General features: G+C 42.8%; 1 protein-coding gene across 1 annotated transcript; it reads left to right on the top strand.

Annotated features, from left to right (window-relative positions):
* Positions 1–7,982: 7,982 nt before the first annotated feature.
* Positions 7,983–22,702, top strand: LOC121537618 (calpain small subunit 1). The gene is made up of 11 exons (XM_045206826.1): positions 7,983–8,264; positions 8,988–9,059; positions 10,550–10,586; positions 10,718–10,810; positions 11,086–11,143; positions 11,375–11,439; positions 13,155–13,223; positions 21,239–21,317; positions 21,552–21,668; positions 21,909–21,967; positions 22,148–22,702. Exons 2-11 carry the CDS (start codon positions 9,013–9,015, stop codon positions 22,172–22,174), a joined length of 651 nt encoding a protein of 216 aa, XP_045062761.1. The 5' UTR covers positions 7,983–8,264; positions 8,988–9,012; the 3' UTR covers positions 22,175–22,702.
* Positions 22,703–24,619: the final 1,917 nt, after the last annotated feature.

The following is a 24,619-nucleotide window of genomic DNA, read 5'->3' as shown; positions in this document are numbered from 1 at the left end:
TACGCCGCCAGGGACTCAAATCCTGCAGTGCCAGACGTGTCCCCCTGCTTAAGCCAGTACATGTCCAGGCCCGTCTGAAGTTTGCTAGAGCGCATTTGGATGATCCAGAAGAGGATTGGGAGAATGTCATATGGTCAGATGAAACCAAAATAGAACTTTTTGGTAAAAACTCAACTCGTCGTGTTTGGAGGACAAAGAATGCTGAGTTGCATCCAAAGAACACCATACCTACTGTGAAGCATGGGGGTGGAAACATCATGCTTTGGGGCTGTTATTCTGCAAAGGGACCAGGACGACTGATTTGTGTAAAGGAAAGAATGAATGGGGCCATGTATCGTGAGATTTTGAATGAAAACCTCCTTCCATCAGCAAGGGCATTGAAGATGAAACGTGGCTGGGTCTTTCAGCATGACAATGATCCCAAACACACCGCCCGGGCAACGAAGGAGTGGCTTCGTAAGAAGCATTTCATGGTCCTGGAGTGGCCTAGCCAGTCTCCAGATCTCAACCCCATAGAAAATCTTTGGAGGGAGTTGAAAGTCTGTGTTGCCCAGCGACAGCCCCAAAACATCACTGCTCTAGAGGAGATCTGCATGGAGGATTGGGCCAAAATACCAGCAACAGTGTGTGAAAACCTTGTGAAGACATACAGAAAACATTTGACCTGTGTCATTTCCAACAAAGGGTATATAACAAAGTATTGAGAAACGTTTGTTATTGACCAAAGACTTATTTTCCACCATAATTTGCAAATAAATTCATAAAAAATCCTACAATGTGGTTTTCTGGATTTTTTTTCTCATTTTGTCTATCATAGTTGACGTGTACCTATGATGAAAATTACAGGCCTCTCTCATCTTTTTAAGTGGGAGAACTTGCACAATTGGTGGCTGACTAAATACTTTTTTCCCCCACTGTACATGTAGAATAATTCTTCACTGTTTCACATTAGGAATAATGTGTCTAAGAGCCTACACAAATGGGCTGCAATACTCAAGGTAAATTAAGTCCAATTTGAGAGAGACTCCTGAAGTCACCACGGCCTGTAGGCCCAGGTTGCGGGCCCGACTGTTTTCTATACTGAATATTGCCAACCCAGACTGTCTTTCCTGATAACATTGTGCATTCTATGTCCATTGTGCTGCACACAATTTAAACGTTGTCTTGAATGGCGCATGCCAAGATATACCAAGGGTGTTAAAATGTTCAACCACAGAACTCAAAACACCGGTTCAGAGGTAGGAATGAAATCGCAAACTGCATTTTGTTGTTGTCTTTTGTTCTCTGCTAAAGATGATAATCTGTTTGTATCTGCCAATTTATTGGCTGTCCAGTATCCAGGTGACATGTCCCAAGAGCTTCCTATACAGTTAATCTATTTCCATAAAGTGTTGAGGCCAGCAATTGAGGAGAATGAGAGGCTCACTTCTGCGGAGAGATCTTTTTTTAAAACTAAAACTCATGAAGAACTACCAAAGGAGCATGTTCCTATGTAGCTCAGTTGGTAGAGCATGGCACATGTAACGTCAGGGTAGTGTGTTCGATTCCCGGGACCACTCATACGTAGAATGTATGCATGCATGACTGTAATTCGCTTTGGATAAAATGGCATTTATTATAAGGCTCTCGTTCAAAAGCGCATATCAGACTACCGGAGTAAGCTCCACTCATTGCACTGGCACCGTCATAGCCTTGACCACGGCATTTGTTCACCAATATTATACTTTCAATTAAATGTTTTCTTTTTCAAGTCCTGAGGCACTTTTTCAGTCATTCCTTGAAGCCCAAGAAACAAACACTTAGCTTCCTAGTATCGGTATTAAGAAGGTGTTATGAATTACTTTTTAAATGGTTACTGTCAAAATGATTTATAAAATGTTAAATGACAGGCACAGAGCTCGTGGATCTGAGTACCTCCCAGACCCTTAACAGAAGGGTAACACATTGGGGGCCGTCTGATTGGTCCAGAAACCGATGGGTTGGGCCAGAGCCAGTAACTTGATATTAAGGTTATGGCTCCTTGGTGAAAGGTAATACAATTTTGTATTGCGAGCAGACACAGTTAGAAGCCCAAGACCCGGAGGTTAGTGATGGAACTCCCCTGTGGCCTGCTCGCTCCGGGCATAGGTTGGTATCTTTAAGGGGTTCCTTCCTCCGCGCCCTGGTTGTGGTGGTGTTTTCTGTGTCCGGCCTGGTTTCTCCTTTTGATAAACTCCAGGTGGTTGGCGGTTGGCTAGTCTGGTTGGTGGTGGCCTGAGGGCTGCTAGCCACGGCAGCGCTTCTACTCGCTTCAAGGCCTGCAGTCCGTCATCTCCTCAGGCAGCTGGTCCGGTTCTGGATGCTGGGGGAGTCCGGGGTGGTCCGTGGACTGGGGAGTCAGGTCAGGCCGCGGTCAAGACGCTTACCTTTCCTTCTTTCCCAGTCTTTCAGGTGTCGGAGTGGTCAGTGGACTGGGGAGTCAGGTCGGGCTGTGGTCAAGCCACTGCTACCTTTCCTTCTTCCCCAGTCTTTCAGGTGTCGGAGTGGTCCGTGGACTAGGGGAACAGCCCCATCCGTGGTCAAGTCACTGTTACTAGCACTGTCCCCTTGTCCGTCGAAAGAAAATAAAATAGAAGATGGAGAAAATAAGGTATAGAGGGACACAACCAGGCCCGGCGGCAGGATAAACTCGGCAAGGAGGCATCAGAAATGACTAATGGGGCACAACTATTTTCGCTTGCTGATAACACAGGATGGATAATAATCGACAGTACAATTACACACAATGTATTTGCAGCCATGCACGGCTGTCTTGCCGCAAGAATACAGGCTACTGCACCGCTTTACAAACATGGACAATTCATAACCGGCTCGAGAAATTGCAATTTATGACAACGCTACACAGCTACATGCACAATACCCATCAATCCAATGCAACACAGTTGCTATTTACCGTAATAACACTTCCTCATTTCAATTCAATGCATTTCCAATCGCGGAAAGCAAACAATGTACAATGCACTACCACGACTTATCGGTACAATGCAGCTTGGACGCAGCTACCAAGCTGTCTTCCCACAAGAGTGCCGTACTACGCTGCGTATGATAACAGAGAAATTAGTATTCTATAGCAACGAGTTGTTTATGGCAACACTATAGCTACATCGTTACTCAACCATTGGTCAAGGTCTGCCCACCCTCATCAATGTAATGCGAAGCACCCCTTCTACATTATAAAACAACATTTAAAACAATCAGATGATATTATAAACCAAACATTTCCAATTCAATCACATCACAGAAATCAAGCAGTAGAGTTGGCAGTCTACGCCTATTTCTGACATTTGCCACACATTTCCAAAAGCTAGCAAATAACAAAATAATACAAGCCCAGCCAGGCTGCCTGTTCTTACCCAGATTTAAAAGAGTTGCAGCCCCCTTCATGCTGTGTTGAACCTCCTCAGCAGTCTCTCGTTCCACCCCACAGAATTTGCCTGTAAGATCCCTCTCAAATACCAATTGAATTACATTTACATTTTAGTCATTTAGCAGACGCTCTTATCCAGAGCAACTTACAGTTAGTGAGTGCATACATAATTTTTTTTTAATTTTCATACTATTTTTCATACCCCCGTGGGAATCGAACCCACAACCCTGGCTTTGCAAACGCCATGCTCTACCAACTGAGCTACATCCCTGCCGGCCATTCCCTCCCCTACACTGGACGAATTGTGCGCCGCCCCATGGGTCTCCCAGTCACGGCTGGCTACGACAGAGCCTGGATTCGAACCAGGATCTCTAGTGGCACAGCTAGCACTGCGATGCAGTGCCTTAGACCACTGTGCCACTCGGGAGGTTGAATCAGATGCGCTTTCCTTCTGTGCAACATGCTCCGTCTGTGCTCACTGAATACGTTTTTCAATGTTGAAAAATAGTTATCGCAAGTTGCCGTGGATGCTCCAAATGTTAATCCCAGCTTCAATGTCATCATCACAGTAGACATTGCTGTTAGAGGCCCGGAGTATCTATCCAAAATGCTCTGTTGTCCATTTTTCTTCTCCAGATTGGGCGAATTTATTCTGTAGAACTGGCGTGTGACAGTAAACTCAGTTTCCACAAAATCTCCTGAGATTAAGTCCAGCAGTGGTTTCACTTTTTCCACATCCATAAAGGTTTCATTCTCTGGGTGCAAGGCACATAGGGCCTCAACAAGTTGGCTGTTTCGTTTGTTAAATCTTGCTGACATTTCTCCCAGTACAACATCCAGAGTGCTGAAAAACAGTATTTTGCACTCCCTCTCATTATCCTCTTCTTGCTGGCCCATTGTTGTTTCAACCACATATTCTTTCAGATTACTACTCAGTACTCTTTGTCGTTTGCTTGGAGCGGGGGTGTCCGTGTGCTTGTATTTCTCCCATAACTCATCAAACTACATCATGCAGGAATATTCCAGTCACTCTCTGCCTTTGAACACTGGCAGTACTGCTGCTAGGTTCGGTCTTGGCGGCTGCAGGCCCTTCCTCGGGTTGGTTACCTCCTATGTTACCAGGCTGCAAGACGGTTGCGCAGGTGCCTTTGCTGCTGGGCTCGGCGGCCTTGACCTCGGTGATTAGCGTCGGATCAGCGGCCTTGCCTTTGGCCTCTGTGGCAGGCTTCTCCCCCTCCCTGCCGCTTTGATCCGATGCTGCCGTTGTGCCCTGGCGAAGCCACTTTCTAATATCCATCATACTATCAGCTACCTACCTAACTGTTAACATTAGCTAAATTCCATCCAGCTGCGCTGTGATTTTTAACAAAAATTCATAGTACGTAACTTTTAAAGGTTTTTTCAACCGGTAAAATGTGTATGACATACGTATGATGCGTGCAAGGGAGTTGCATGAGTGAAGCATACACAACAAATCGGTTGGGCATGATGGAGGGGGCAGATTGTGGGACAGAATAGGGGTACAAAACTGAGGGGCCACAATATTCCAACTAAGGGGACATTGCCCCCTTTTGCACCATCGTGGTGCCGGGCATGGACACAACCAGTGGCGGTTTTACACGGAGGCCGGGGGAGGCCCGTGCCTCCCTGGAAATGTCCCTGGCCACCCCTGTGGCCCCCCCGTGCTGACCAAATAAAAAATTATGAATTTATAACTATTTTACACGCGAGCGCCAAAAGCGGAACTAATGCAACGCTCTACACGGCAACGTTCTACACGGGTAAATTAGAGTGGCGCACCGTTTTGCCAGACAGCACAACCGCGGTATCCTGTTGCTGTAGTGTATCTATATGATATATACGCTCGTAGCGTATGAGTGCCGCTGTGAGGAAAAAGAGATATAATGAACAATAAAACAACAAGCTTGAGCTTCTTAAGACACGGTGGGTTTATCTGTTCTCAATACCACCGGTAAAATGAATGGAGTTAGTCTGGTGTCCACATGAAGTTACGTGTGTAGACAAAGAGTCTGGTGTCCATATGAAGTTACATGTGTAGACAGAGACAGTCTGGTGTCCATATGAAGTTACATGTGTAGACAGAGACAGTCTGGTGCCCATATGAAGTTAAATGTGTAGACAGAGACAGTCTGGTATCCATATGAAGTTACATGTGTAGACAGAGACAGTCTGGTGCCCATATGAAGTTACATGTGTAGACAGAGACAGTCTGATGCCCATATGAAGTTAAATGTGTAGACAAAGACAGTCTGGTGTCCATATGAAGTTACATGTGTAGACAGAGACAGTCTGGTGCCCATATGAAGTTACATGTGTAGACAGAGACAGTCTGGTGCCCATATGAAGTTAAATGTGTAAACAAAGACAGTCTGGTGTCCATATGAAGTTACATGTGTAGACAGAGACAGTCTGGTGCCCATATGAAGTTACATGTGTAGACAGAGACAGTCTGGTGCCCATATGAAGTTAAATGTGTAAACAAAGACAGTCTGGTGTCCATATGAAGTTACATGTGTAGACAGAGACAGTCTGGTGCCCATATGAAGTTAAATGTGTAAACAAAGACAGTCTGGTGCCCATATGAAGTTACATGTGTAGACAAAGACAGTCTGGTGTCCACATGAAGTTACATGTGTCTACTTAGATGAACCCACCGTGTCTTAAGAAGCTGAAGCTTGTTTTATTTTTCATTTTACATCATCTATCTTTTTTTCCTCACAGTACCAGTAGTTCCACACACTACTAGAGTGTATGTATGTTTGTATGTATGTATATATATCCCACCAATACTCTCTCAAGAGGTTTTCAAAAAGGGGCAAACTCATGTCTCAAGACCTGCTTCTGTTGGTTCCCCTCTCCTGCCTGTAACTTTCCATCCACATCCCCAAAGTTTTGTGGCCCATTATGACATCACTCCATTAAGTGATTGCTGCATGTACTGCTCTAAGGAAACACTTCTCTCTCTCTCTCTCTCTCTCTCTCTCTCTCTCTCTCTCTCTCTCTCTCTCTCTCTCTCTCTCTCTCTCGATAGATAGATAGAGTTTATGATTTTATTCTTTTGAATTATCTCTGCCAAACATCTATGTACTACAAATCTTCAAGCTCCACAGATGTTTTATGGCATCCACTAAACCTCTTTAGATATTTGTAAATTATACAGTGTGATACCTTTCAACGAAAGTTTATTTTATTTTTTACCAACTATGATTTTTCCTTTTGAAAACAAGCAAAGCAAGAAAAAAAGAAACAAAATCACTCCAATCATTGCACACTTGTGTCGTTCAGACTTTGCAGGTCCAGCTTTGACATGATGATCTAACTAACACTAATATTGTAACTAATATTGTAACTGAAATATGTATGATCCTATGATGAGCGATTGCTTACTTCCCTTTCACTCTTAAAAAATTACTGAAAAAAAATGTGTATAAAAAGGTATATGTAGTATATGTTTGTTTAGTGAGCATTCATGCTGTCATTTTTTCCTAATGTGAACTATGGTGGAAATGTGCTGTCCTAAATGGACTTGCCCATATATGTTGTAAAGCCTTTTTTTGTACACCTGCTCATCAACTGACAGTGAAGTACACAAAGACACAGACACACACACACACACACACAGCTGTAATATTCTTGTTTTCATGTTGTTGCTGATATCCATCAGTGTTGTTCATATTGCTACATTGTGTTGACATGATTGTTGCTTTTAAACGAATGTTAACTTAATGTTTATTGTCTGCATCCTATTGGACTACTGGATGTTAATGTGTAACACGTTTCCCTGTTTATGTGCTTTAGCAATACTGTATGTCAATATGGTCATGCTAGTAAAGCCTCTTTGAATTGAATTTCTTTTCTGATTTGGTTTATTTTACCTAAATGGATACAGGGTAGTGTGTTTTGTTTATAAATCACTCAAAGTTTTCTTTCTTAAAACAAAATGTGGAATCAACTGTCCACAGTAGTGGGGCTTCCATAAATAGGAAATGGCACATTGTTGTACCCTTTGTTGTATCCTGGAGTTTTGTTCACATTGAATATGAACCCTGTATTTGTACCCTGTACTTTTTTATTTTTATTTTTATTTTTTCATTTTTATGGCACTATCTCTCTTGCATCTGCACTCTTGTACAAAATACGTGTTATAATAAATGTCATATGATTTTAAAGTAAAATAAAGTTTATAATCTTTGAATATCATGTGTTGCCAGTTTTTTTATGTGTGCCCCCCTGATTAAACACTGGCCCCTCCTTGGCCCCCCTAGTAAAATGTGTCTAGAACCGCCACTGGACACAACCCCATAAAATACCTCACAGGCTTGTGCATAATGATGAGAAACCATAGTCTATTGATTTTCATATGTACAGATAAAAGTACAGAAAACCGTACACACAGATGTTAGATGATAGTATTTAATGTGCGGTTTTATCAGGATTGTGGCAAAGATTTTCTACTTGTGGTCAAGTTATGTTTGGCGGTAAAGACTTCCCTTCTCTGTGTGTGATCATCCATTCCGCTTCGGGGGACCCAGCTAGCGAGTTTGATTGACAGCGTCAGTGGTTTTGTTTATGCCGCGGTCAGCTCGTGGCGGAAACACTGACATTTTCGATTTGCTGACGGGTAGATGATACCACAGTTTCCCACTTGGGAAGTACAGTACGTATCAGAATCAACCAATAGCAAACTCTACGCAAATAGCTTAAGTTCATTTTAACTCGGAGGTCCCCAGTTTCAGACATGACATGAACGCGGCATCACTCCTCATTGGTTTACTGAAATAATTTGCGGAAGCCTCCTTGCTTTCTCTTTACAAGTTCACTGGCACTACAAAGTCTGGTAAGTAGCTACTACTAACATGTTGAATACGTATGATTAAGTCGAGGTGATTCTAATGTTAGTGTAAGTTAGCCTCGTTTGCTATATTTGCCTGCTACGTCAGCCTTCTTAGCTAGCTATTACTTTAACACTGCTAGCTATCCGCTTCCTGTCCGGGGAGCTAGCTGGTAGCTAACCTGTCTAGTTGGTTTGTAGGCTTGCGAAAAAGGCCATACCATTTTTGGTTGTAATCGTAACATTATTTAAACGAACTGCAGCATTGATGTTGTGTTTCTACCATTTGTTCAACCTAACTCATGGTTTTGATTGTTCAGCTAGCTAACATCTATATGGTCGGCAAATTAGCCCCCAAACTAGCTGTCGTCAGTTAAACATACATTTATTATCATTCGCAGGGGACATTTTCAGATTTTTTTAGTTGTTGCTTTTTAAGCAGACCAGCCACTCTGAAAAGGGGCGTTTTTTGGCAAAGGCATCGTTGGGGGAAACATTTGCAGCGGGTGTGTTCCATGTGTCAACACTAGAGTAATTAGCCTATCCCCATACATACATTGGGCTATCCTAACTTGTAGGCTTCCATTATTCTTGTAATGGGCACATGATTTCCATGATGCATGGGTATTTATGACTCAAGTAATTGGTGCTCGTCTTTTTATTTTATTTTTATAAACTACTTTTAAAAGCGACTAGCTACGTTTTTAATCTGTTTTTCCCTTCTCCCAGGTCGACACATTTCAATTGATTAAACATGTTTCTTGCCAAAAGACTCATCGGTGGCATTCTTGATGTCGTAAGGTAGGGATCTGGCTGTAGTACTAAGGACGCCTTCTAAATCATTATCTTATTATGTATAAACAATGTTCACCACAGGAATTTAGTCACTACATGTTTCTGGCGCATTGCCTGATGGGAAGGGGGTTGAGGAGGCTTTGTGGGTTGTGGGGGAGGAAGGGAAATGAAAGTAGTCTAATCTTAGGACTTTGCCACTCCTAAAACTGATTGTGTCATTGCATATCATTGCAACGTCCAAGCTATGTTGGATAGGAGCATGATTCTTCAGCTAGTAACCTCAGGCCATGACAATCAATGTCTCATCAGACACTACATGACCAAAAGTATGTGGACACATGCTTGTTGAACATCTCAATCCAAAATCATGGGCATTAATATGCTTCTATAACAGCCTCCACTCTTCTGGGAACAGTTTCCATTAGATGTTGGGACTTGCTTCCATTCAGCCACAGGAGCATTCGTGAGGTCAGGCACTGATGTTAGGCGATTAGGCCTGGCTCACGGTCAGTGTTCCAATTCATCCCAAATGTGTTTTCGATGTAGTTGAGGTCAGGGCTCTGTGCAGGCCAGTCAAGGTCTTCCACACCGATCTCAACAAACCATTTCTGTATGGACCTCACTTTGTGCACGGCGGCATTGTCATGCTGAAACAGGAAAGGGCCTTCCCCAAACTGTTTAGAATGTCATTGTCTGCTGTAGCATTAAGATTTCCCTTCACTGAAACTAAGGGGCCTAGCCCGAACCATGAATAACAGCCCCAGACCATTATTCCTCCTCCACCAAACTTTACAGTTGCCACTATGCATTGGGGCAGGTAGCGTTCTCCTGGCATCCGCCAAACCCAGATTGTGGTGAAGCGTGGTTCATTACTCCAGAGAGCTCGTTTCCACTGCTCCAGAGTCCAATTGCGGCGAGCTTTACACCCCTCCAGCCGACGCTTGGCATTGCGCACAGTGATCTTAGGCTTGTGTGCAGCTGCTCGGCCATGGAAGCCCATTTCATGAAGCTCCAGACAAACAGTTATTGTGCTGACGTTGCTTCCAGAGGCAGTTTGGAACTCGGTAGTGAGTGTTGTAACTGAGGACAGACGATTTTACACACTACACGCTTCAGCGGTCCCGTTCTGTGAGCTAGTGTGGCCTACCACTTCACGGCTAAGCCGTTGTTGCTCCTAGATGTTTCCACTTCACAATAACAGCACTTACAGTTGACCGGGGCAGCTCTAGTGGGGCAGACATTTTACGAACTGACTTGTTGGAAAGGTGGCATCCTATGACGGTGCCACGTTGAAAGTCACTGAGCTATTCAGTAAGGCCATTCTACTGCCGATATTTGTCTATGGAGATTCCATGGCTGCGTGCTCGGGTGTGGCTGAAATAGCCAAATCCACTAATTTGAAGGGGTTTCCACATACTTTTGTGTATATATAGTGTATCACTGTTTGGAATGCTACCAAATGACTAACCTGTTAATCTCCCCTGTGTCCCCTGCAGCAACATTGATCCAGCCGCGTTTGTGCCCTCTGACCCAGTGAGTGGCATCAATATTTTATCATTTAAGTTATCACCAGAATACACAGTATCGCTGAAAATGTGCCTTTGTTATGGATAATAGTAACCTGAACTGTAAATGCCTCAATTACTAATGTTGTTATCCTGCAGCCCGCACCACGAAGGCCACTTGCGTACGCAGAGCAGAATGAGAGTGATGAGGAAAGACAGTTTCGCAAAGTCTTCCAGCAGTTGGCTGGAGATGTGAGTACGATATGTCCCCGTCGCTTCTCACACATTCCTATTCTGGTTTACCTTCATACTACCTCTGTAAAAGTAAACCCCCTGTGGCAATGCTACACATTGCCGTTAGAAAGGCACTGTGACTGCTGAAATTGATGCAGCCTAGCAGTTTGATCTTCATTTAATTATTTCAGATTTTAACAATGGCTCAAATTCACTATTGTATATTGTTAAGACACATTATGCATGGTACTCTTCGATGTTGGAGTAATTAAACTGAATAACTTTTCCCACAGGACATGGAGGTGAGCCCAACCGAATTGATGAACATCCTGAACAGAATTATTTCCAAACGTAAGCTATGTTTCTGTCTCTGTTCGTGTGCCTGTCTATGTATGTGCTTGCGTGCATTAAGTGTAAGCTGTTTGTTAATCCCTCTATCTCAGAAAGCCATGTTTGAGATGTAATATTCGTGATTAATTTCTCAGTGAGGTTGATGTTTGGCCTCTTAACAGAAGTGTTTGTCACTTTGTGAGTCAGTAAGGGCATGGTGATCTGTGTGACCTGGCTGCTTTTGAATTTCAGATGGTGACCTGAAGACAGACGGGTTTAGCATTGAGTCCTGCAGGAGCATGGTTGCAGTCATGGATGTATCCTTCCTGTTATTACCTGTTTGTGGTAATGCATCTGACGTTGATGCAAAAGTATCATTTACAGAATTTAGTGCCATAAGGATGGAGAGATAATTCAGACATAGCCATATAAAAGGTCTCAGAACAAGGGGGAAGGTTTATCGACAACCCATGTTTCTCAAGGGTTTAGGTAAATTTAAAATCCATCATATAATACATCTGATGGATTATTTAAATTGACCTAAACTCTTGGAAAACATGGGTTGTCCATAACCTCCCCCTTGTTCTTAGACCTTTACTATGGCTGTCCAAATTATCTCCATCCTTCCTAAGTGGGCATTTGTTCACTTCCCTTCACTGATTTTGAAAGGAAATGACTGGTGTAAAAATATGGTGGAAACTCTCACCAATCCAATGCTTTTAGAGTTGTGGGAAGTAGTTGTGCACATGTTCACTTCACTTCACTGATTTGAAAGGAAATTCTCAATTGGGAGTTTGTCCTCCCCTCGACTACTCCGTCCTCCTCTTCTCTGTGACCCGGAAACCGCAAAGTGGTCACCATATGTAGGAGTGTCAATTCGTTAATAGGCGAATGGAAGAGTTTGCCAAGGATACTCTGGTGTAGCCTACCAGCTCCCTATCGCGGAAGCGTTTTGAAATCCGCCCACACCCCCTTTGAATCATCTGTTTTCTTGATTGAGAAAAACATGCACATATTTAAAATCAATACACTACTTATCTTTTATCTATAAAATGTCTGGCACAACCAGCAATTTTATTTTTTACCACTTTACACATGTATTTTGGGATTCCTCCTCTGTAAACGTAATATGTCTGATGCGCGAGTGGTGAAGGAGTCTCATTTCATACAAGCACATTTGTTTCCTTTCTTCCGCGCCTCAATTACCTTGGGCCTTTATCAAAAGGAGGCGAGGAGGACGCGAGGAGTCGAGCAAAACCAATTGAGTATCTCCCAATGACTGGTATAAGAAATAAAGTGGAAACTCCCACTAGCCCATGCCTCCACCAATCCAATGCTTTTAGATTTGTAGTGTGCACTTGTTCACTTCCCTTTACTGATTTGAAAGGAAATGACTGGTATAAGAAATATGGTGGAAACTCCCATTAGCCCATGCCTCCACCAATCCAATGAGGTAACTTACACTGAGTGCACAAAACATTAGGAACACCTTCCTAATATTGAGTTGAACCCCCTTTTGTCCTCAGAGCAGCCTTAATTCATTGGGGCATGGACTCTATAACGTGTCAAAAGCATTACACAGGGATGCTGGCCCATGTCGACTCCAATGCTTCCCACAGTTGTCAAGTTGGCTAGATGTCCTTTGGGTGGTGGACGATTCTTGATACACAAGGGAAACTGTTGAGTGTGAAAAACCCAGGAGCGTTGCAGTTCTTGTCACACTCAAACAGCTGCGCTTGGCACCTACTACCATACCCCATTCAAAGGCACTTACATCTTTTGTCTTGCCCAATTACCCTATGAATGGCACACATACACAATCCATATCTCTATTGTCTCAAAAATCCTTCTGTAACGTGTCTCCTCCCCGTCACTGATTTTGAAGTGGATTTAACAAGTGACATCAATAAGGGATCATAGCTTTCACCTGGTCAGTCTGTCATGGAAGGAACGGGTGCTCGTAATGTTTTGTACAGTCAGTGTTATTAGACTCATAGGTGTCAGGTTTTTGTGAACCTTAACGCTGTTGCAGAGTGACAGCACTGGGAAGCTCGGATTCCATGAGTTCAAACACCTCTGGAACAATATCAAGAAATGGCAGGTGAGAATTTATTTTCCACCAGCTTGGTAAAAACAGAATTTCCCTTTAATTTGAATAACAAAGTAGTTTGAGAGTATTGGCACTATACATACATGCATACACTACCGTTCAAAAGTTTGGGGTCACTTAGACATTTCCTTGTTTTCCATGAAAACATACATGAAATGACTGAATAGGAAATATAGCAAAATGCATAGGAAATGTAGTCACTGACAAGGTAAAAAATTAATGATTTTTAATATAAATAATGATTGTGTCCTTCAAACTTTGCTTTCGTCAAAGAATCCTCCATTTGCAGCAATTACGGCCTTGGAGACCTTTGGCATTCTAGTTGTCAATTTGTTGATGTAATCTGAAGAGATTTCACCCCATGCTTCCTGAAGCACCTCCTACAAGTTGGATTGGCTTGATGGGCACTTCTTACGTACCATACGGTCAAGCTGCTCCCACAACAGCTCAATAGGGTTAAGATCCGGTGACTGTGCTGGCCACTCCATTATAGACAGAATACCAGTTGACTGCTTCTTCCCTAAATAGTTATTGCTGTGCTTTGGGTCATTGTCCTGTTGTAGGAGGAAATTGGCTCCAATCAAGCGCCGTCCACAAATCAAATCAAATTTTATTTGCCACATGCGCCGAATACAACAGGTGTAGACATTACCGTGAAATGCTTACTTACAGGGTATGGCATGGCGTTGCAAAATGGAGTGATAGCCTTCCTTCTTCAAGATCCCTTTTACCCTGTACAAATCTCCCACTTTACCACAACCAAAGCACCCCTAGATCATCACATTGCCTCCACAATGCTTGACAGATGGCATCAGGCACTCCTCCAGCATCTTTTCATTTGTTCTGCGTCTCACAAATGTTCTTCTTTGTGATCCGAACACCTCAAACTTTGATTAGTCTGTCCATAACACTTTTTTCAAATCTTCCTCTGTCCAGTGTCTGTGTTCTTTTGCCCATCTTAATCTTTTCTTTTTATTGGCAAGTCTGAGATATGGCTTTTTCTTTGCAACTCTGCCTAGAAGGTGAGCATCCCGGAGTCGCCTCTTCACTGTTGACGTTGAGACTGGTGTTTTGCGGGTACTATTTAATGAAGCTGCCAGTTGAGGACCTGTGAGGTGTCTGTTTCTCAAACTAAAGACACTAATGTATTTGTCCTCTTGCTCAGTTGTGCACCGGGGCCTCCCACTCCTATTTCTATTCTGGTTAGAGCCAGTTTGTGCTGTTCTGTGAAGGGAGGAGTACACAGCGTTGTACGAGATCTTCAGTTTCTTGACAATTTCTCGCATTGAATAGCCTTAATTTATCAGAACAAGAATAGACTGACGAGTTTCAGAAGAAAGTTCTTTGTTTCTGGCCATTTTGATTCTGTAATCGAACCAACAATTGCTCATGCTCCAGATACTCAACTAGTCTCAAGAAGACCAGTTTTATTGCTTATTTAATCAGCACAACATTTTAAAGCTGTGCTAACATAATTGCAAAAGGGTTTTCTAATGATCAATTAGCCTTTTTAAAATTATGAACTTGGATTAGCAAACAAGACTGATGGTAGCTGATAATGGGCCTCTGTATGCCTAGATATTCCATAAAAAATCAGCCGTTTCCAGCTACAATAGCCATTTACAACATTAACAATGTCTACACTGTATTTCTAATCAATTTGATGTTATTTTAATGGACAAAAAAAATTCTGAAACAAGGACATTCAAGTGACCCCAAACATTTCAATAGTGTGTGTGTATATATACAGTATCTCACAAAAGTGAGTACACCCTCACATTTTTGTAAATATTTGAGTATATCTTTTCATGTGACAACACTGAAGAAATGACACTTTGCTACAATGTAAAGTAGTGAGTGTACAGCTTGTATAACAGTGTACATTTGCTGTCCCCCCTCAAAATAACACCACACACAGCCATTGTCTAAACCGCTGGCAACAAAAGTGAGTACACCGCTAAGTGAAAATGTCCAAATTGGGCCCAAAGTGTCAATATTTTGTGTGGCCACCATCATTTTCCAGCTCTGCCTTAACCCTCTTGGGCATGGAGTTCACCAGAGCTTCACAGGTTGCCACTGGAGTCCTCTTCCACTCCACCATGACGACATCACGGAGCTGGTGGATGTGCCTTGCACTCCTCCACCTTCCGTTTGAGGATGCCCCACAGATGCTCAATAGGGTTTAGGTCTGGAGAAATGCTTGGCCAGTCCATCACCTTTACCCTCAGCTTCTTTAGCAAGGCAGTGGTCGTCTTGGAGGTGTGTTTGGGGTCGTTATCATGTTTGAATACTGCCCTGCGGCCCAGTCTCCGAAGGGAGGGGATCACGCTCTGCTTCAGTATGTCACAGTACATGTTGGCATTCATGGTTCCCTCAATGAACTGTAGCTCCCCAGTGCCGGCAGAACTCATGCAGCCCCAGCCCCAGACCATGACACTCCCACCACCATGCTTGACTGTAGGCAAGACACACTTGTATTTGTACTCCTCACCTGGTTGCCGCCACACACGCTTGACACCATCTGAACCAAATAAGTTAATCTCGGTCTCATCAGACCACAGGACATGGTTCCAGTAATCCATGTCCTTAGTCTGCTTGTCTTCAGCAAACTGTTTGCAGGCTTTCTTGTGCATCATCTTTAGAAGAGGCTTCCTTCTGGGTCTGAGCACTGACAGGCTGACCCCCCCCACCCACCCACCCACCCACCCCTTCAACTTCTGTAGCAATGCTGGCAGCACTCATACGTCTATTTCCCAAAGACAACCTCTGGATATGACGCTGAGCACGTGCACTCAACTTCTTTGGTCAACCATGGCGAGGCCTGTTCTGAGTAAAACCTGTCCTGTTAAACCGCTGTATGGCCTTGGCTACTGTGCTTAGGGGTGTACTCACTTTTGTTGCCAGCGGTTTAGACATTAATGGCTGTGTGTGGTGTTATTTTGAAGGGGACAGCAAATTTACACTGTTATACAAGCTGTACACTCATTACTTTACATTGTAGCAAAGTGTCATTTCTTCAGTGTTGTCACATGAAAAGATATATTCAAATATTTACAAAAATGTGAGGGGTGTACTCACTTTTGTGAGATACTGTATATATACACACACTGTTGAAATGTTTGGGGTCACTTAAATGTCCTTGTTTTATAAAAAAAATTGTCCATTAAAATAACATCAAATTGATTAGAAATACAGTGTAGACATTGTTAATGTTGTAAATGGCTATTGTAGCTGGAAACGGCTGATTGAGCCTATGTGTGTGTGTGTGTGTGTGTGTGTGTGTGTGTGTGTGTGTGTGTGTGTATATATATATATATATATATATATATATATATATTACTGCTCAAAAAAATAAAGGGAACACTTAAACAACACAATGTAACTCCAAGTCAATCACACTTCTGTGAAATCAAACTGTCCACTTAGGAAGCAACACTGATTGACAATACATTTCACATGCTGTTGTGCAAATGGAATAGACAACAGGTGGAAATTATAGGCAATTAGCAAGACACCCCCATTTAAGAAGTGGTTCTGCAGGTGGTGACCACAGACCACTTCTCAGTTCCTATGCTTCCTGGCTGATGTTTTGGTCACTTTTGAATGTTGGCGGTGCTTTCACTCTAGTGGTAGCATCAGACGGAGTCTACAACCCACACAAGTGGTTCAGGTAGTGCAGCTCATCCAGGATGGCACATCAATGCGAGCTGTGGCAAGAAGGTTTGCTGTGTCTGTCAGCGTAGTGTCCAGAGCATGGAGGCGCTACCAGGAGACAGGCCAGTACATCAGGAGACGTGGAGGAGGCCGTAGGAGGGCAACAACCCAGCAACAGGACCGCTACCTCCGCCTTTGTGCAAGGAGGAGCAGGAGGAGCACTGCCAGAGCCCTGCAAAATGACCTCCAGCAGGCCACAAATGTGCATGTGACTGCTCAAACGGTCAGAAACAGACTCCATGAGGGTGGTATGAGGGCCCGACGTCCACAGGTGGGGGTTGTGCTTACAGCCCAACACCGTGCAGGACGTTTGGCATTTGCCAGAGAACACCAAGATTGGCAAATTCGCCACTGGCGCCCTGTGCTCTTCACAGATAAAAGCAGGTTCACACTGAGCACATGTGACAGACGTGACAGAGTCTGGAGACGCCGTGGAGAACGTTCTGCTGCCTGCAACATCCTCCAGCATGACCGGTTTGGCGGTGGGTCAGTCATGGTGTGGGGTGGCATTTCTTTGGGGGGGCAACACAGCCCTCCATGTGCTCGCCAGAGGTAGCCTGACTGCCATTAGGTACCGAGATGAGATCCTAAGACCCCTTGTGAGACCATATCCTGGTGCGGTTGGCCCTGGGTTCCTCCTAATGCAAGACCATGCTAGACCTCATGTGGCTGGAGTGTGTCAGCAGTTCCTGCAAGAGGAAGGCATTGATGCTATGGACTGGCCTGCCCGTTCCCCAGACCTGAATCCAATTGAGCACATCTGGGACATCATGTCTCGCTCCATCCACCAACGCCACGTTGCACCACAGACTGTCCAGGAGTTGGCGGATGCTTTAGTCCAGGTCTGGGAGGAGAGCCCTCAGGAGACCATCCGCCACCTCATCAGGAGCATGCCCAGGCGTTGTAGGGAGGTCATACAGGCACGTGGAGGCCACACACACTACTGAGCCTCATTTTGACTTGTTTTAAGGACATTTACATCAAAGTTGGATCAGCCTGTAGTGTGGTTTTCCACTTTAATTTTGAGGGTGACTCCAAATCCAGACCTCCATGGGTTGATAAATTTGATTTCCATTGATAATTTTTGTGTGATTTTGTTGTCAGCACATTCAACTATGTAAAGAAAAAATTATTTCATTCATTCAGATCTAGGATGTGTTATTTTAGTGTTCCCTTTATTTTTTTGAGTAGTGTGTATATATACTACCAGTCAAAAGTTTGGATAACACATATGGAATCATGTAGTAACCAAAAAAAGTGTTTAACAAATCAAAATATATTTTATTTGAGATTCTTCAAATTGCCACCCTTTGCCTTGATGACAGCTTTGCACACTCTTGGTATTCTCTCAACCAGCTTCATGAGGTAGTCACCTGGAATGCATTTCAATTAACAGGTGTGCCTTCTTTAAAAGTTAATTTGTGGAATTTCTTTCCTTAATGCGTTTGAGCCAAATAGTTGTGTTGTGACAAGGTAGGGGGGTATACAGAAAATAGCCCTATTTGGTAAAAGACCAAGTCCATATTATGGCAAGAACAACTCAAATAAGCAAAGAGAAAGGACAGTCCATCATTACTTTAAGACGTGAAGGTCAGTCAATCCGGAAAATGTGAAAAACTTTTAACGTTTCTTCAAGTGCAGTTGCAAAAACCATCAAGCACTATGATGAAACTGGCTCTACTGAGGAACGCCACAGGAAAGTAAGACCCAGAGTTACCTCTGCTGCAGAGGATAAGTTCATTAGTTACCAGCCTCAGAAATGGCAGCCCAAATAAGTGCTTCACAGAGTTCAAGTAACAGACACGTCAACATCAACTGTTTAGAGGAGACTGCGTGAATCAGGACTTCATGGTCGATTGCTGCAAAGAAACCACTACTAAAGGACACCAATAAGAAGAAGAGACTTGCTTGGGCCAAGAAACACGAGCAATGGACATTAGACCGGTGGAAAACTGTCCTTTTGGTCTGGAGTCCAAATTTGAGATTTTTGGTTCCAACCGCTGTGTCTTTATGAGACGCAGTGTAGGTGAACGGATGATCTCTGCATTTGTAGTTCCCACCGTGAAGCATGGAGGTGTGATGGTGTTTTTTTTTTTTTCTGTTGACACGGTCTGTCATTTATTTAGAATTCAAGGCACATAAGCCATCCCATCTGGTTTGGGCTTAGTGGGAAAATAATTTGTTTTTCAACAGGACAATGACCCAACACACCTCCAGGCTGTGTAAGGGCTAATTGACCAAGAAGGAGAGTGATGGAGTGCTGCATCAGATGACCTGGCCTCGACAATCCCCCGACCTCAACCCAATTGAGATGATTTGGGATGAGTTGGACCGCAGAGTAAAGGAAAAGCAGCCAACAAGTGCTCAGCATATGTGGGAACTCCTTCAAGACTGTTGGAAAAGCATTCCAGGTGAGGCTGGTTGAGAGAATGCCAAGAGTGTGCAAAGCTGTCAAAGGTAAAGGTGGCTACTTGGAAGAATCTCAAATATATTTTGATTTGTTTAACACTTTTTTTGGTTACTACATGATTCCACGTCTTATTTCATAGTTTTGATGTCTTTACTATTATTCTACAATGTAGAAAATAGTAAAAATAAAGAAAAACCCTTGAATGAGTAGGTGTTCTAAAGCCTTTGACCGGTAGTGTACATAGTATTATAATTAGAAAGTATGATAAAAATGTGTAACCATGGAGATTTAACATAGATGTATTATACAACATACAAATGTATCTCACTATATACAGTGCCTTCGGAAAGTATTCAGACCCCTTGACTTTTATAAATTGTTACGTTACAGCCTTATTCTAAAATTGATTCAATATTTTTTTCCTCATCAATCTACACACAATACACCATAAAGATAAAGCGACAACAGGTTTAGACATTTTTGCACATTTATTTAAAATAAAAAAACAGATACTGTATTTACATAAGTATTCAGACCCTTTGCTATGCGACTCAAAATTGAGCTCTGGTGCATCCTGTTTCCGTTGATCATCCTTGATGTTTCTACAACTTGATTGGAGTCCACCTGTGGTAAATTAAATTGACTGGACATGATTTGGAAAGGCACACCTTTCTATAAAAGGTCCCACAGTTGACAGTGCATGTCAGACCAAAAACCAAGCCATGGGGTCGAAGGAATTGTCTGTAGAGCTCCGAGACAGGGTTGTGTCGAGGCACAGATCTGGGGAAGGGTACCCAAAAAATTATGCAGCATTGAAGGTCCCGAAGAACACAGTGGCCTAGATCATTCTTAAATGGAAGAAGTTTGGAACCACCAAGACTCTTCCTAGATCTGGCCGCTCTGCCAAACTGAGCAATCGATGGTCACTCTGACAGAGCTCTAGACTTCCTCTGTGGCAATGGGAGAACCTTCCAGAAGGACAACCATCTCTGCAGCACTCCACCAATCAGGCCTTTATGGTGGAGTGGCCAGACAGAAGCCACTCCTCAGGAAAAGGCACATGACAGCCCGCTTGGAGTTTGCCAAAAGGCACCTAAAGACTCTCAGACCATGAGAAACAAGATTCTCTGGTCTGATGAAACCAAGATTGAACTCTTTGGCCTGAATGCAAAGTGTCAAGTCTGGAGGAAACCTGGCACCATCCCTACGGTGAAGCATGGTGGTGGCAGCATCACTGGGAGACTAGTCAGGATTGAGGCAAAGATGAACGGAGCAAAGTACAGAGATATCCTTGATGAAAACCTGCTCAGGACCTCCGACTGGGGTGAAGGTTCACCTTCCAACAGGACAACGACCCTAAGCACACAGCCAAAACAACGCAGGAGTAGCTTCGGGACAAGTCTCTGAATGTCCTTGAGCGGCCAAGCCAGAGCCCGGACTTGAACCTGATCTAACGTCTCTGGAGAGATCTGAAAATAGCTGTGCAGCAACGCACCCCATCCAACCTGACAGAGCTTGAGAGGATCTGCAGAGACGAATGGGAGAAACTCCCCAAATACAGGTGTGCCAAGCTTGTAGCGTCATACCCAAGAAACGCTATGCTGTAATCGCTGCCAAAGGTGCTTCAACAAAGTACTGAGTAAAGGTCTGAACACTTATGTAAATGTGATTTTAACTTTTCATAAATTAGCAAATATTTCTAAAAAATGGTTTTTGCTTTGTCATTATGGGGTTTTGTGTGTAGATTGAGGGGGGTAGGAACAATGTAATCAATTTTAGAATAAGGCTCTAACGTAACAAAATGTGGAAAAAGTCAAGGGGTCTGAATACTTTCCGAAGGCACTGTGTGTGTGTGTGTTTTATGATAAATTTTTTCTTCCAGGGTGTGTATAAGACTTATGACACTGATGGCTCTGGGGTTATTGGTGCAGATGAGCTGCCCAACGCTTTCAGGGCGGCAGGTAAGAGCTATCATCTAGCACAGAAACATTTTTGCTGTTTGCCAGACACTTTTTACAGCATATATCTTGAAACAGTGTGATATCCATACATTTTGAATCTCTAAGTTCTTAAGTAAATTGGCGTTTGATCAAGAAATCCTGTGTTATTCTTTCTAGCTTTCTAGATATCAGCTGTTCAGTTTGGACCAAGGATGTACATAACATGTAAATATGTGTGTCTATGTTTGGACACAGGCTTCCCCCTCAATGATCAGCTGTTCCAGATGATAATTCGCAGATACAGTGACGAGAACGGGAACATGGACTTTGACAACTACATTGGCTGCCTTGTGAGACTGGACGCTATGTGCCGTAAGTCCGATTCCCTGCTCTTTCCTATCTCATCATCATTGCAAGGGTTATTTTAGCTCTGTATAGGCGTTAGATGTAAGTAAGTAAATAAATAAATACCATATGCATTACCCTTTTGTTACATTTGTTGTGTGTCAGTACAACTAATGGTACTTTGAAAATAATGGGGTACATACATAATCATTGGGAAATTGACAAAGTTGTTTTCTCTCTAAAAGTAGAATTATCTTCCTGATTCAGGTGCCTTCAAAACCTTAGACAAGGATAACAATGGAACTATTAAGGTCAACGTTCAAGAGGTAAGAATGTCACACTTAAAAGCTGGAACAATTAAACGGTTTTATGAATGTAATTAGCCTAGCAGAACTACTTTAGGAACAACATTGTAGAGTGATGCCGACAATATCACACAACACGAGGTCAAAACCCACCATTGTATAGGGTTGATGTCAAACAATTGTTTTTCTGTCTCTCTGCAGTGGCTCCAGTTGACGATGTACTCCTGAGGACATTAAATGCCTACTGGTGTTTACAAAACCAATCTGTCTCTACTTCACGCTGCGCTTTAGACCACTCCAAGGACCCCCTATGTCAGTCAACCAGTCCCCCGGTGTATGCATGTTTCCCTACATGCTTTGCAACCTACACAATGTGAATACAGCATACAACAAAATGGGAGTTCTAGACGAAGTTGTAGACTATTGTGGTAGCAAAAACCTTTTAAATTCAAAAGAACCTCTACACCGGCTATGGCCGTCTTCACCTTTCAAAGAACTCTCCCAAATGGTAGTCATTTCACAATTATTTAAGCCAGTTAAGAAATAGTCTGTCACATATGATGTAGCTACACAACGCCAGGACAATGTTAGTTTTTGTCATGTCTCACAACCATTGTTTTTTGTGCCATTGCTTCATGAAGCCAACAGATGCCATTTAAGGATTGGGTAAATGTTGCCATAAGTCACTGAATTGTTATTGATTTTGTAATGCTCAGTGTCATATTTTGTATGGCATGAAATAAATCTTAATGTATTTTTTGCTTGTGTTATTTCAACACTTCAAGCCTACTCATCTATCATTAAATCATTAAGGGTTGATGCATTTATCTGCTAAATGGCATATTATTATTATTATATATTATTATTTACCTAAAGGCTGGAATGATAAATGTATTAAAAAAAAGAATTAAAAAAAAAAGGTTAGATGTGCATCCAAAACTGTGAACACAGTGCTGTAGCTCACGTATTGTGGTCAGTCCGGGTATTTCTCTTTTCTCAGAAAAGTAACCCACGTAGCTAGCTACTTAGCTTGCGTACAAACTAGCGCAATAAATCTGACTGGTCTATTTGTCAGTCTTGTAAAATGAATGAAGAGGCGACAATGCGTGGGAAACGTTAGGTAGCTAGCTACAATCTTATAAAGACGTGACTAGTTAACATTAGCTAGCTAACATTAGTTTAGCGTTGTTGTTTTATGAAAAAACTGGCAAATTTGAAAAACAACATTTTTGATTTTAAGAGGCATTGTGCTTTTAAAAAGTGCAAATATCTGTTACCATATGCCATACCAGCAGGGTTTACCGCTGTGTACATAAACGTTCCAGCTAACGTTAGCTAGCAAGTCACACACTTTTTTCGCAAAGGTAAATTTAGCTAATGTAGCTACTTAACTAGCAGTCTAGCCAGTAACGTTAAGCTGAACTAAATCAAGACTTTGAGCACTGGCTGCTATATAGCTCAATTTAATAACGATGGTACTCTGGATGCGTCTGTTAACAAACTGATTGCGCGAGACTGTCACAGCGGCACAATTATAGGTTGCAAGGCTTGTATTCATGATTCTATCATGCAATGTAACGGGGAACCAAATAGAATATAAACGCGCATTCGTGGACACACTAACCTGTACCTGATTTTTGATGCGTCTCTTTAGCACACCCATCTGCTGATTTTTCCATCTTAGAAGAAGAAGTTTGGAACCACTAAAACTCTTCCTAGAGCTGGCCTCCCAGCCAAACTGAGCAATCGGGGGAGAAGGGCCTTGGTCATGGAGGTGACCAAGAACCCGATGGTCACTCTGACCGAGCTCCAGAGTTCCTCTGTGGAGATAGGAGAACCTTCCAGAAGGACAACCATCTCTGCAGCACACCACCAATCAGGCCTTTGTGGTAGAGTGGCCAGACAGAAGCCACTCCCAAGTAAAAGGCACATGACAGCCCACTTGGAGTTTGCCAAAAGGCACCTAAAGACTCTCAGATCATGATAAAAAAAGATTATCTGGTCTGATGAAACCAAGATTGAACTCTTTGGCCTGAATGCCAAGCATCACGTCTGGAGGAAACCTGGTACCATCCCTACGGTGAAGCATGGTAGTGGCAGCGTCATGCTGTGGGGAAGTTTTTCAGCAGCAGGGAGACTAGTCAGGATCGAGGGAAAGATCCTTGATGAAAACCTGCTCCAGAGTGCTCAGGACCTCAGCCTGGGGCGAAGGGACTAATCTGCATGTCCTTGAGTGGCCCAGCCCGAGTCCGGACTTGAACCCGATCGAACATCTCTTGAGTAGGGTTGCACGATATTGGAAATAACTGACATTGCGATATTTTGTTTTTCTGCAATATATATTGCGATATGAAAAAATACAGGATGTCTTCACCAGATGACTTGAAAAGCTCTATTTGAGAATAATTAATTATTCTAGAATGATTGGGGTGATTATGTAGGGAACTGCATCTTTATGGAAAATAACAATTAAAAAATGAAACTGAAAATGACTTTTTACCTTTTTGACTTATTTTGGGTAGTTTAATTTATATTAATTAATACACTGTTTAATTCACCATGGTTCTATTGTATTCATGTAATAATCTTCTATCAATTCAGGCTAAAGTCAATGATCTAACATGTTATGATATTAATAATGCATGTTGCTTACCCTAAAATAAAGGGGCTCAT

The sequence above is a fragment of the Coregonus clupeaformis genome, chromosome 24 (assembly GCF_020615455.1).
Source record: "Coregonus clupeaformis isolate EN_2021a chromosome 24, ASM2061545v1, whole genome shotgun sequence".
NCBI classification, from domain to species: domain Eukaryota; kingdom Metazoa; phylum Chordata; class Actinopteri; order Salmoniformes; family Salmonidae; genus Coregonus; species Coregonus clupeaformis.
This window is presented reverse-complemented; position numbering and strand designations above follow the sequence as displayed.